The sequence below is a fragment of the Meriones unguiculatus genome, chromosome 6 (assembly GCF_030254825.1).
Source record: "Meriones unguiculatus strain TT.TT164.6M chromosome 6, Bangor_MerUng_6.1, whole genome shotgun sequence".
In the NCBI taxonomy this organism is placed as follows: Eukaryota; Metazoa; Chordata; class Mammalia; order Rodentia; family Muridae; genus Meriones; species Meriones unguiculatus.
Genome location: NC_083354.1, coordinates 51,637,344 through 51,651,752, shown reverse-complemented (window position 1 = coordinate 51,651,752; position 14,409 = coordinate 51,637,344). Strand labels below are relative to the sequence as shown.

The following is a 14,409-nucleotide window of genomic DNA, read 5'->3' as shown; positions in this document are numbered from 1 at the left end:
AGGTGGTTCTCTGTGAGTTCCAGGTCAGCCTGGTCTATAAAGCGAGTCTAGGGTAGACAAGGCTACACAGAGAAATTCAGTCTTGAAAAAACAAAAATAAGAACAAACAAACAAACAAATCAGGGGCTGGAGAGATGGTTCAGAGGTTAAAAGCACTGGCTGCTCCTCCAAATGTTCAGAGTTCAATTCCCAGGAACCACATCCCAGGCAGCTCACAACCATCTATAATGAGATCTGGTGCCCTCTTCTGGTATGTAGGTGTTCACTCAGACAGAACATTGATACATAATAAATAAATCTTTAGAAAAAGAAGAAATTTCTTGTGTAAATTTTGGGGATGTATTCAAAGATTTTTGTATTAAAATCAATACTAATAATTCCTAAAATTGGAAAGAATGTCAAGCCTGAAAATCAAAACATATTAGAGGAGGCTGGAGAGATGGCTAAGCGGTTAGGAGTACTTGTTGCTCTTCCAGAGGAGCCATATTCAGTTTCCAGCACCAACGTGGTAACTCACAACCCTGTGTAATACCAGTTTCAGGGGGTCTGAAGCCCTCTTCTGACCTGCTTCTGACCAAGCACCCACATTCATATGCACAGGGAAAATACTCATGCACATAAAATTACAGACAAAACAAAATAAAAAGAACATTGGGAAAGGGCTGAGAACGTTAAGGTCGAGCCTCGAAGACCTGGGTTCATCTTCCAGCAGGTGGAGGGAGAGAAATATATGACAGCTCAGCTTTCTTGGCATGTAAGTCATTTCAGCCCTGCTTTCGGCCACCACCAAATAATCTTATTTCACATGCATATACTCTCTATATTAAGTGTGTATTTTGAAATAGAAATCCTGGCCACAGACTCTACTGAAGCCACTGGCAGGCATGATGCCTCACACTTGGTAGTCCCAATCTTGGAAGGTGGAGGCAGGAAAACTGCCACAAATTCAAGCCCACGTGTGGACTACACAGTGAGTTCTAGATCATGCCGGTTAGAGTGGGGCACGGTCTCAAAAGCCACTTCCCTCACAGTCCTGACAGTACTTATACTCAGCCTGAAGCATCTCTTCTATCATTGTATCTTTAGCTCTGAGTCAACATGTCAGGCATGTTTCACAGAACACATTACACATTCAGATTATGTAGGAACGCACCTCAGAGACTCTTTACATCAGAAAATAACCCGGAACAATTAAACCTCTCTTTGCAAACACGGCCCCTGAACTCCAGAGACACGACGTTTCACTTGGTCAGCAATGAGCCCAAACCAATTGCTGCAAGGCCTTCCCCTGGGTCATGGTGTCAGCGCACGTGGAATTCTGGGAGAGCTGGACACGCTGAGCTAGATCCAGGAATGATCCAAGCCCTTCATGCCCCATGGCCTTGGATGCGCTTACCTTATCAAAGGGAGGGTAGTAATAAGGCTGCTTTTTATTCTCTGGGAACCTAATATGCAAGGCACTCGCGTTCTCAGCATACGGGTTCGTCTGGACAGTTCCCATGGGATTCAGCATTTCTTCCAGCTCATCTACAACACAAATTACCTGGAGGCTTAAAAACATGCTTTTGGAACTAAACTTTAAAAAAAAAACAAAAGTTTGGAACTGGCTTTCTGTCATGAAAATATCCTAAAGGTTGTGTCACCTAAGCAAGTTTAGCAAACTGTATCATTAAGCCTGAACGCATGAGGAGGACTTCATTTCTCTTGAACATCAAGCTAAATCTAACTGGAGAGCTTTTACTATTTTCCACCTCTGTGGAGTACTCATTGTCAGTCAGGACAACTATGAGCAATGAAGAAGAGGCTATTATGTGAGAGGTTCTCTTAAAAACCTACAAAAATAAATGTTTAATAAAAGAACACACTCATTGACATTAAAAAAAAAACATACTCAATGTCTGCAGCAAAATACTGCATGTATGCCAATTTTAGAATAAATGACATCTGGGCATGGTGGCACAGGCCTTTAATTCCCAGGGTTCAGGAGGCAGAGGCTGGTGAGTTCAAGGCTAGCCTGATCAAAATAGTGAGCTCCAGATCAGCCACATAAGAGAGACTCTGTCTCTCTTTTTAAAAAAAAAAAAAAAATTTAAAACTACAAAAAAAGAGTAAATAACAGTTTCTTTAATGAACTAGAACAACAACGTGAAGTCTGAGAAACACTGACTAGTACAGCAGTGAAACACTAGCTGCTCTCCAGCACTAGAGGCTGCCCTTAGAATATACATCTTAGCCAGGTGGTGGTGGAGCTCTAAGTTAGAGACCAGCCTGGTCTACAAAGTGAGTTCCAGGTCAACCAGGGCTACACAGAGAAACCCTGTAACAAACAAAACAAAAAACCAAAAAACTCAACACTGTAACAAAATAACAAAGAAAAAAGAAAAAATAACAAAAACAACAACAAACAAACAAACAAACAGAAAGTAGTAATTCTTACCAGGAAATGAAGACCAGCTGTGCAGTATTACGTCTCCAGACCTCAGCTGCCCTTTGAAGTCAAAAACCATCGTATTTACCCATGCTACAGGATAGTGCTGTTGAAAAAAGCATCACTATGTAAATAAACCCAGACTGGACTGGAAGGCGTGACAAAACCCATGCCCCCTGTATCAGTGTTAGCACTAGGAATGTCTGAAGTTCTAGGTAATTTCCAAAAATGCATGCAAAAAGAAAACAAGGCATGGATGGGAGCCATTTCAATCTTTATAACTGCTAAGAAAGTTCTACAGCCAATTAGTGTTCCATAATAAAATGGTATGCCTGCAGAACAGAAAACTTTCTTTTTCAATTCTTGAAACTGAGGAAGTTTTAAAATGATGAATATGATGTAGGTGGTGGAGTAGGTCCTCCTGAGGACACTGCGGGAACTGCTTGCTTACATTGCTAAGAGGGAGACACTTGTGTCATAGGTGGTGACCCACACCTGCAATCCCAGCTCAGGAAGCTGAGGAAAGAGGACTGCTATGAATGTGGGGTCAGCCTGGGCTACACACAGCAAGTTATGGACCAGCCTGTTCTACAGAAAAATATGTTTGTTTTTAAAAAGCTGGGCAGAAGCCAGGCACAGTGGCGCACACCTGTAACCCCAGCACTCAGGGAAGCAGAGGCAGGTGAGTTCAAGGCCAGCCTGGTCTACAAAGCTGGGCACAGTGGCACAAGCCTTTAATCCCACCCAGCATAGCTAATGACACAGTAAGACCTTATCTCGAAATCAAGAACAAAAAAGTGGCACTGCGTAGCTAGGACTCTTATGAAGGTATTTAAACAGCATGTCAAAGATGTTTTTTTGAAGGGTTAGTATTTAGAGTATTTGTCTATCTTACAGGAGGCCTTCAGTTGGATTCCCAACACTGCATAAAACTGGTAGAGTGGCACACACCTGTAATGCCAACTTTAGGAAATAAAAGCAGGGGAATTAGGAGTTCAAGGTCATCCTCAGCTAAAGAGCCTGCCTAAGGCCAGCCTAGTTAAATATACATAAACATATAGAAATAAATATGTGTGTACATATATATCATTTATAAATTAACATTCTATATGTATCTATACATATATGTACATACACACTTCCAAACCTTTGAAAATCCTATTATCAAGGCAGGAAAACTCATAAAGGAATCAGCCCTTCTATGATGTTTGAGACATTAAAATGTATTTTTAGAAGGACATATCATAATAAGCAGGGGAAGTTCCCAGCTCTTCCTTTCCCTCTTCAGTGTTGCATTGTATACCAGGCTGGTCTCAAACTCACTACGAAGGCAAGGATGACAGGACAGGAAGATGAGAAGGGCAGGGCCACCCTCTGCTATAGTAGATAGTCTCAAGCTAGGTAACCTCGAGCACATAGGAGGCCCTGGCAATCCCTACACTGAAAAATAATCACGAGAAACCATGGCTGATTCTAACACAACTCTAGCAGCACACACTTTATTCAGCTGGCAGAGGCAAAGGAACAGAGTTCAAGGCCAACCTAGGCTACATAGTGACTTTCAGAGCTGTCTGAACTGCACAAAAACACCCTGTTTTCAAAATAAGAAAAAAAAAAAAAGGATGTAATATCTGTGTGTATGCCTTTGAGTATGTGTGTGTATATAAATGCATGTGCATGCACTTCAAAACAACAGCTCTACTATCCTTAGCTAGGATTTCAAAATCTAAGGAATTCTGAAAGTTAACAGTTTGTCTACAGCAAGATGACAGCAACAAAGGAGCTGAGTTTATCTAGAACTAGCCTAAAGGCTTGATTTTTCACATTTAGTACAAATATTCTTATTTCACTCCAAAACTGATTCTCAGTTATGCATTTGTGTCTTAAAGTCACATCAGGTATGCTGAGTGAGGTACAATCTACAATCTTCCTCAATTTTTGTTTTGTTTATCGAGACAGGGTATGTAGCCTTTGCTGTCGTGGCCTCACTCTGTAGACCAGGCTGGCCTCGAACTCACAGAGATCAGCCTGCCTCTGCCTCTCCGGAGTGCTGGGGTTACAGGTGTGTACCACCATGCCTAAAATAAACCTTAATTTTAAAATACATAAATAAATATACCCATATGTGTATATATTTACATATATAGTAAAAAACCTGGAATTTTAATTAAGGTGCACACCGGCTGTTTTAAAAATGTCTTCACTAGTGGTTCCTACCTGCTATTCCCATCATGCAGAGGCTGAAGCAGAAGCATCAAAGTGGGTTAAAGGCCAGCCTGAGCTACAAGGGGAGTTCTGGGCCACCCTAGGTTTTGTACATCTGTAACTGGACGGCTGTATCATGAAATCTCTTCAAATAAATTTGAGAAAAAAACGTAAAAATGACATGAACATAGAAATTTATCAGCGTCTTGAAACTAGTTTTTAGGGTTCAAGTCACACAAAATAATTTAATGTCTGTTGCTCAATTTTTTTTTTTCAGAGCCTTAAAATGTCCCACCATACAAACAGCTTTCTGAAGTTATCATTACCACTTTCCCAGCTTTCCTGATGGTCTGATATTTAGAGGGATTAATGGTTTTTGTTGATTTCTTCGTTTTTACTTTATCCAAAACTGCATAAACAGCAAAACATAATCGAGCCATTCTCGGTAAGTCACAAATATTAATATCAAATTCCAGCTGTTCATTCCAAACATGGTCATTTTTTCCTGAGATCTCTGAGCTTACGACGGTTTTGCACAGGAGCTCAGTTCCATGGAAGAGACCTGCTCTGACGTGGACCTGTGACAGGGGAAGAAAACAGTCAGGCAGCTACACACTGAAGAGCCACGGTCAACACTTGCGCACAGATTCCGGCGAGCGCTCACTACACCGTGGGGGATCCGTCTGGTTTTCCCTTAGTCCGTGGAGGGCCTACAACACCAGACGCTGGTCAAAACGCCAGTGCTGTTTCCATGGAGGAACGGGACTAAAGAAATCAAGGCAGTAAGGATGACATTTCACATATACAGACAGCAGAAGCAGGAAGAACAGGGCTTCGAGGGCAGCTTTGGCTACATAGCAAGTTTGAGACCAGCCTGGGCTGTGCTAGACCCTGTCTCAGAAAAACGAAACATACAAAAAAGAAAATAACTTACCAGTGTGTCATTATCTGTCAACAGGCAGTTGGAAACAGTTGGAGATATTCTAACTAAATGTATAATCACACCTCACATGGCTAGCTTTTTGTGAAGGTTCACACACAGGAAAACACAGAGCACATGTAAAATGTCTAACAGGATTTCCTCCACTGTCAGAATGTAGCATAGGTGACAGAGTACCTGCCTCGCATGTACAAAGCCCCCGGTTTGATTCCCAGCACTGCACATAAATTAGAAAGAACATCTCTAGTTATCCTTCATTCCTCTACCTTGACATGGCATACAGGACCTGCTTGCCAACCCAACAAGAAATGCCATAGAAAATGAAAATGAAAATAAATTAACTTCATTCAGTCACTTGAAAATGTGTGTGCTTGTATGTGTGTACGCGTGCACACATGCGCACATGCGCACACGTGCTCACATGTGTACAGACAGAAGAAGAGGTCTACATTGGCTGTGTTCCTCTTACACTCCCAACTGTACTTTAAAGACAGGTTCTCTCAGTGAACCTTACTAACTCAACTTGGCTGGCTAGCCAGTGAGCTCCAGGGATCCACCTCAAGAGTGACTGCACTCAGCTCTGAGGAGCTTATACTCAGTACCTGAGCATGTCTAACTTTCTGCTCTGCATCTCTTTTCTCCCAACCCTCACACTGAAGCCTGTATCTTTAATAAGATCTCCCAGCACCTCAGGAGGAGGAGGAGGCAGCTGGGTCTCTGAGTTCGAGGACAGCTTGATGTACAAAGTGAGTTCTAAGACAGAGAAACCCTGTCTCAAAAATACAAAAGAGAACAACAAAAATCTTCAACTTAAAAAAGATGAGGAGTAAAAGTAGAAATTGAGACAGCAACACATGCTGGAGGGGCAGTGGCCGCCTGTGCACCTGCTTAATGCAGCAAGGCCTCCCAGTGTGAAGCCCAGCATGGCAACACCGGCAAACAGGCAATCTGCAGGGCAGCACTTCTGAAGAGAAGTATCTTTGTATCAACGTATTCATAGCCCTGTCTATATGACATCAGCATGTAGCATTAATATGTATTTAATCAGTAAATAGGCATATATGAAATTTAATTATTTTTGACACAGGTTGTCACATAGCCCAGGCTGGTCATTCAAATGCTGGTCCACCTTTCTCCTAACTCCCCAGGTACTCTGCCGTGGCTCCATTCCTCACCACAAGAAACTCTCCCACCATCACAAGTTTAGAGTCAGCCAGCTCTATCCCATACCAAACTCAAGAACCTTCCTCCTACAACCACTGATATTGTCTACCATGCCAAGAATGGCATCAGCATCCTCTTACACAACTTTGTCTTCACTTTCACACACATATATATCCACGTGTGTGTGTGTGTGTGTGTGTGTGTGTGTGTGTGCATACCTTAACTGAAGATGGACTAATTCAATTACTATTAAAAGCGTATTTGCATCGTGACCACATTATAAAAAGAGCAGGAATAAAAGTAATTTATAGTTGGATGCTAAGAATATTACTGACTGCATCATGCCTGATATCCCCAAGACCCACAGAGTGGAAAGAGAACCAATTCCCACAAGTTATTTTTGATAGATGTGCATGTGCGAATATACAATAAATAAATAAACAAACATAAATAAACAAATATGTTTAAATGCAGTTAAAAAAAATTAAAGTAAACAGCTCCTGAGGAACATGCTCAAGACTGACCTCTGGCCTCTCCACACACCTGCATATGCACACAGGTACAGACATACACACACACACACAGACAGGCAGACAAGCAGACAGACAGACAGACGTATAGACAGGTATAGTAAATGAAGCTGGGTATGCAGTCTCAGTATTTGATGCATACTACAGAATCAAGAGATGGACTACTGAGACCTAGTCTCGGGAAAACAATCTGGAGCTAGAGAGACAGTTAAGAGCACAGCTGCTCTTACAGAAGCTGAAGAGTCAGGTTCAGTTCCTAGCACCCATGGTGGGCAATGTGCAACTGCCTGTGACTCCAGCTACAATGAGCTGACACCTTCGTCTGGCTTCCACGGGCAGCTGTACTCATGTGCATACACCACACACAGGCACACATACATAAATTTAAAATAAAATAAATCTGCCAGGCATGGTGGCATATGTCTTTAATCTCAGAAGTTGCTGGGTGGAGGCAGGTGAATCTCTGTGAGTTCGAGGCTAGCCTAGTGTACATAGCAAGTTCCAGGCCAGCCACAGCTACACAGTGAAACCCTGTCTCAATAAATGAATCAGTCTTTAAAAAAAACTAGTCCTTCTTTTGGATTGGGGATGTGGGTGGGGGAGAACATCAGAACCTCCTTTCTCCTGTCCCTCAATGCTAGTCACATTCTGAATTTATCTTCTCCCACATTCCATTACCCTCAAGTCACTAATCCTTCCATTTCATGTTTTCACATTTTATTTTGTGAGTTCACGTGTGTATATGTGTGTGAGCATGCATGTGGAGGTCGGTGACTCTCTTTCTACCATGTGTGCCACAAAGACGGAACTCAGGTAGTCCAGCTTGGCAGAAAGTGCCTTGGCCCTGTGAGGCATTGCGCTGGCTATAGATTTCTTTTTTTGGACACGTGCTGTTCCAACTTACTCCACAACTTCCCATGAGAGAACTCAACTTTATGACCCCTGTTTCACAACTGACACCTATCCTCCATTCTCCATCAGTCATTCTGCCTCCACTTCAACAAAAATCCCCAAGTGCCCACCTGTCCTCCTCTGACTCTCTCTCTGGAAGTCCCCATCTGAGATAAATACAATTACCATTTCTTCTGTGCCACAAGTCCCTGGACAGATGTCTGTAGCACTTAGACTAACCAGTTTCAAGCGTAATGCTATTGATTAACCAGTGAGAGAATCATTTCTTATTCTCCCTTCACTCGTCAATACCACACTGCCTTTTACTCTCCAGAGATGAACCAGATTCACATTCAATAAGCTACAAATGTTTCCAAAGCCTATTAAGCTACCTTTCAGGGAGGTTTTCTGTTACTAAGATGGTATCTTGACATGACAGGACACCTTCTGTAATCTACTCAATTTAGAAGTTATAGCATATTAGAACACTGAAACAGCATCTCATTATTAGTTATGTTATTTTAAAAGTATTAAGATCAAATTATGTGCCTAATATAAAGAGTAAGGTCATGTAGGGGTGGAATGGGCTAGCAGAGCCTGAAGAATACAAGCTTTTCTATTTGAAAATAGCTATGGAAGACACTACACGTCTCCATGAATGGCACAAAGGGTGGCTCACTTGTTCGAGCTAATCTCCATTTAGGAACTTCCAAGGAAGACTTTAACTCTACCATGAGCTCAGTAGATCTATATTTCCTTAATTACTCATTTTTTTTTTAAATAATTTTTTATTTATATTTATTCATTTTACTTTACGTATAGGAATGTTTTGCCTGCATAGATCCCCTTGTGCATGCCTGGTGCCTGTGGAAGTCAGAAGGTGTCATATCCTGGAGCTGAGTTAGATATGGTTGTGAATCACCATGTGGGTGATGGAAACTAAACTCAGGTCCTCTGAAAGAGCAGCCAGTGCCCTTATCCACTGAGCCATCACCCCAGACCTGTTTATGTGTTCTTTACTCTCCTGAGCCTCCTGCCTCCTCCCAAGTGCTGGAACCACAGGCATGCTCTACCACACCCGGCAGAGCCAGGTATCCCCCTAACCCTTCCCTAAGCCCAGCTTTAGCCCTTTGCACATGCACACAGAAGTTTTTGAAGGACTTTGGAAAATTCAAATAAAAATAAACTACCACATGGCCAAGTGCAGTCCCCTGATCAGGCTGGGATCTCCAAGAATGATTCTGTTCGACTGTACTGTCAACTGCACTTTAAATCCTTTAAATCCACGCTGTGAAAGACACGGTTTTACACACTATACTGATTCACTTACAGTATCGCCCACTGTATCTGCTTCATAATGATTCACTAAATATACCTTTTTTCATTGATACTATGATTAACTGACAGCTAGAGAGTTTCAAAGCTAAGTTTTCCCTTTGCTTTGTCCAATGGCTGTATAGACAACTAAATAAATATGTAGCTCACCAACCAAGTAATTGCATGCACGCACACACGTATGTTTTTTTTAAAGAAACAGTGTTTATGTAGCTCAGACTGGTCTTAATCTTGTTATACACATAAACATGATCTTCTTGTCCCTGTGTCCCAGGTGATCACAAGTGTGCTCCACCACGCCTAGTTATGCGGTGCTGGGGATTGAACCTAGTTTTGTGCATGGAAGGAAAGCTCTCTACCAACTGAGCTATACCAAGACTTTTGTTGTTTGTCAATTAAATATCCTCACTATGTTCTAAAAAGTGAAAACTCACTACGTGCATTATGGAAAAGAACATGAGATTCTTACAAATCATTTCTGAAATCTTGAATAGAGCATTCAGAACACATTTGTATCTGTCTTGTGGGAGGCTAGAAGTGGGGATTTAGTATACACATCCTAGACTTATACCCAACAACCTTATGATTATGTGTTCTTGTTACCTCTCACATAGAGATGTTAAAGATAATACATTCAGTAAATTATGGCTTTAAAAATGAACACTTTCCAAGGTTTTGTTGATAAAAGAGAACCTGAGCTCTAAAATCCAGCCATCCTCTGTTGTTTGGACAATCACTGAGAAGTTACAACAAGCACCCACCGTAAGTGCTGAATAAATATTACTTTAAAAAAGATTTATTTATTATTTATACAGTATTCTGCCTGCATGTGTGCCTGCACACCAGAAGAGGGCACCAGATCTCACTATAGACAGTTGGGAGCCACCCTGTGGTTGCTGCAAAGTGCTCTTAACCTCTCCAGCCCTAAATATTACTTAATAATAGCTTAAAACCAAAACAAGACAGAACGCTTGTAATCCCAACACTCAGGAGGCAGATGCAGGAGGATCTCTGTGAATTCAAAGCCAACCTCAGCTACACAGCAAATTCTAGACATGGGACAGCCATAGTGAGTCAATCTCCAAAAAAGGGAAAGAAGTATAGCTTTATCTGCACCAACAAACATCTGCTGAGCCTTAGATACTGGGAGTGGAGCGGCACTGTGGGTATTATGGATGACAAGTTTTAAAAAGCTCAAAATACTCAAGTTCAATTGGCTAGAAAAGTTCTATGCCAGCTGTGAACACCCACAGACAGGTGTGATCTGAGAAAAAATAACAAGGAACTAGTCTAACTTCGACTTGGTAACTATAAAGACCTACACGTCCTAAAGAAATTTGCTGGGTAGAATAAAAATCATTATTTAAGAGCATCACTGTGAATCATTTAAGAGGAAGTCATTAAGATGATTTCTGCTTGAGAAATCTGGTAATTCACTAAAATAATTAAGGTGGAAAAAAATGTTAAAGTAGGTATTTTAAATGATCTATAGAATGAGATAATGAAAACTTTCTGAATTTAGAATCCTGTAACTATAACAAAGGTTTCATTTTGAGAAAATGGCTTTAAATTTTTTTCAAAATATGACACATGAAACTTTGAAAACAAAAACAAAACAAAAACACTGTCCCTTTTCCAAATATCTGAGTCTAGTATTTTCAAAAATTAATAATTTTATGCCAAATACAAATGGGCTAAACATCTTGAATGTAACTTTTTTTTAATATACAAAAGAGGTTTATTAGATAGATATGGAGAGAGAGAGAGAGAGAGAGAGAGAGAGAGAGAGAGAGAGAAGGGAGAGCAGGGAGAACAGGACATGATGGGAGGAAAGAGGAGACAGAGGGAAAAAGAGAGGGAAAGAGAGAGAAGGGGAAAGAGGGGGCAGCCTAAGAGAGAAAGGAGAGAAGGCCAAGAAGCCAGGAGCAAGAGGGGCCACGAGAGAAAAGCTGAATGTAGCTTTTGCGTGTGGCTTTCCTGATTATTTCATCACTGTTCTTACCATAGTTTATTATAAATACATAAAGTCCATATGCATTTGGGAAAAAATCAAGGTGTCATCATGCTTCATATAGTCACATTTCATTATCTGAGTAGAATAACACATTAGAAAAGCAGGAGAAACAGGCTTTGTCATGCAAAGGACTGGTCACTGTGCTACAGCAGGGAGGTGTCAAGCCAACACACAAACTGCATTCCTATACTCACCAATTAAAAATGTTGTGTTGGGCAAGATTTGAACCTTTTTCACAACATCAACACCTTAATTTCCTTCTTGTTCCACACTGTGGCCAAAATCCACTACTTTTTGCCTTTAGGTATTAGACACAAAAAGAGGTCAGCACAAAGAAAAGGGTGAATTCCCATCTTTCATAAACTATGTCAACTTCGTACTCCTAATCATTTCTCTGAAGGAAAGGTACCTCTATCTCCACTATACTCATAGACTTCAGGCACCAAACGTGTAGTTATTTTTCCTATATGAATAGCCTACAATTCAGTTTCGACACTATTCATAGGCTTAGTTCCATAAGAGTTCACTTCCGTGCCAGTTTCAAGTTCCAGGATTCGTCAATACTTCTGATCAATTGTTAATTAACTGAGGAATCCCACAATCCTGCTCCCAAAGTCCAATAGCTACCAGTAAATCCATTAAAAACAAAATCAACAAGACAAGATGAAACCCTTCAACTACTATACAGACATCAAGGGTTTCTGAAGCTCGCTCTCTCAGAACTCAGGACTGAGTTCAATATTCTTATAAAAGATGCTCCATCTAGACATAGCAATGCACCCATGATCCCAACACTTGAAATGTGGAGGCAGGATGAGAGAGAGTTCAAGGTCAGCCTGTGCAAAATGAGGTCCTATCCTCACACTTCCCAGTTTGCCCCTCATAATTAGGATTCTCCCGTCATTCAGGAAACGGCGTGGGCTTTAGAAGCTTTGTTATGACTTAGAGAGGAAAACTATGGGCGTGTGGTGATGTTGGTGACTACTATATTAAATGTACAAACTCACCACACACTGTATTTAGTGCCCAGACGATAGAGGGAAATTTTTTTTCTACTTCCATATATTTGATTGATTAGGAGTGCTGAAACCCACATAAAAACCACACCACAAAGCTAGGAGGTATTATGATGAATAACTGCTACATGTAATAAAAAATATGCATGCACCATGTTTGGGTTCAGCCAGCTTTTTGAATCTGTATGCTTACATGAAAAGGTTTCCTGTGATTACTTATTGAAGTGGGTTTTTTTTTCTTTCCTGAATTGTACTCTTTTTCTTCCCTTTACGAAACCCAGAGTCCAAGTCTATTAGACCTTCTGGGATTGCCTCACAATCCTTGAAATGCATACCATTCTGCCCACCACTCTTTGTTTTCCTCTGCTGTTCAAAGATCAGCAAAATGTACTGAATAATCTTCAAGTTCACTAACATTGTCCTTCTTGATACCATTCTACAACCGGTTTAATTTATAAAATGTAATATACTGCACTCTTTAGGCTTAGTTGGGATCTTTAGCTTGTCTTGGTGTTGAGACAGTTTCCTATACCCCACGGTGGTCTAGAATTTAACTTACTGTATATTAGAAGGTGACCTCCCAACAGCCAGGATTAGAGACAAGAGCCACCATGCCTCTCTTAGCTTCTATTTCTTTATTTGTTTGTTTTGGACACATGTTAGACTATAGCCCGGCTGGCCTGCATATTCCCTTCCTTTAGCCTCCCAAGTAATGGGATCACAGTGTGTCATTAACAGTTTTAGCTTCTATTGCTTGGCTGAGACTTTCTTCTTTTACATATTCTGTTTTGGAATGTGTGCTTGCCATTAGTTGTTGAAACTTATTTCTTATAACTGTTTAATGTCCCCATGACACCTGAATCAGCTCAGCCTTGCATCTGATTGTCAGTGTCCATAGGACTGACTTTTCTTGATTTCTTTCCCCGCCAAGTGATTCTGAAGTGTATCTCAGACATTCTGTTAGGAATGGAATGCTGCGTGGTATGCACATTCAATGCAGAGCACTGCCCTTTTATCTGAGGCATTCCGATGAGCCTTCTATGTCAGTCGCAGTTCCAGCACCTTCAGTGCTTGTATAGGGTTACTTCCACACGTGCAGCCAGTCTGACACTGAAGACTCAGGTCCTCATATGCACAGCCAAGGAATAAGCTGAACAGCATATAAAACTTAACCGTACTTTCCCAACTCCAGGTATCCCTTCATCCAACCAGAATGTTAGGGTTTATTTGTGTGTATTTCTTACAAGCTATGCTAAGCACTGTCTGTTCAAAAAAGCAGGGAGAAAAGCCCACAACGATGTACCATACTCTTGGGATTACAACACTTCTAGTGGAAAGAAAAGTCCAACTCTTGATATTTAGGATTCTGCCCATCCCTGAAGCTGTCCCTGGGACTGCTGCTGCTGTTTCCAATGTACTATTTAGACACTGGAGTAAATGAGAAGGAAAAAAAAAAAAAAAAAAAAAAAAAACAGAGCCAGCCAGATGGCTCAGCGGGTAAAAGTGCTTCCCACACAAACCTGCCGACCTGAGGTCAATCCTCAGAACTCACAGAAAGGAAAGAACCTACCTACTCCCCAAAGTTGTCGTGACCTCCACACAGATCATGTGCCTACACTCATGTGCACACATTTGATAAAAGAAAAATACTTAATTCAATAAAAAGGAACAATAAGGGCTGGAGAGATGATGACTCGGAGATTAGGAGCACTGGCTGTTCTTCCGCTCTTTCCAGAGGTCCTGAGTCCAATTCCCAGCAGCCATACATACGGTGGCTCACAACTAATGAGATCTTCTGGCATGCAGGTGTTCATGCAGACAGAATATTGTACACATAATAATGCTGACATAAACCTTTTTTAAAAAAAAGAAAGAAAAGAAAAGAC

The 14,409-nt window shown here is 41.1% G+C and overlaps 1 protein-coding gene across 2 annotated transcripts in view; it reads right to left on the bottom strand.

Annotated features, from left to right (window-relative positions):
* Pik3cb (phosphatidylinositol-4,5-bisphosphate 3-kinase catalytic subunit beta) overlaps positions 1 to 14,409 on the bottom strand; it is a 104,477-nt gene that overhangs the window by 31,691 nt on the left and 58,377 nt on the right. For both annotated transcript variants that reach the window (XM_021636595.2, XM_021636594.2), the window contains exons 9-11: positions 4,960 to 5,211; positions 2,438 to 2,534; positions 1,397 to 1,527 (exon numbers count right to left, since the gene is read on the bottom strand). In XM_021636595.2, coding sequence (XP_021492270.1) covers positions 1,397 to 1,527; positions 2,438 to 2,534; positions 4,960 to 5,211 — 480 coding nt within the window. The remainder of the gene's footprint in view (positions 1 to 1,396; positions 1,528 to 2,437; positions 2,535 to 4,959; positions 5,212 to 14,409) is intronic.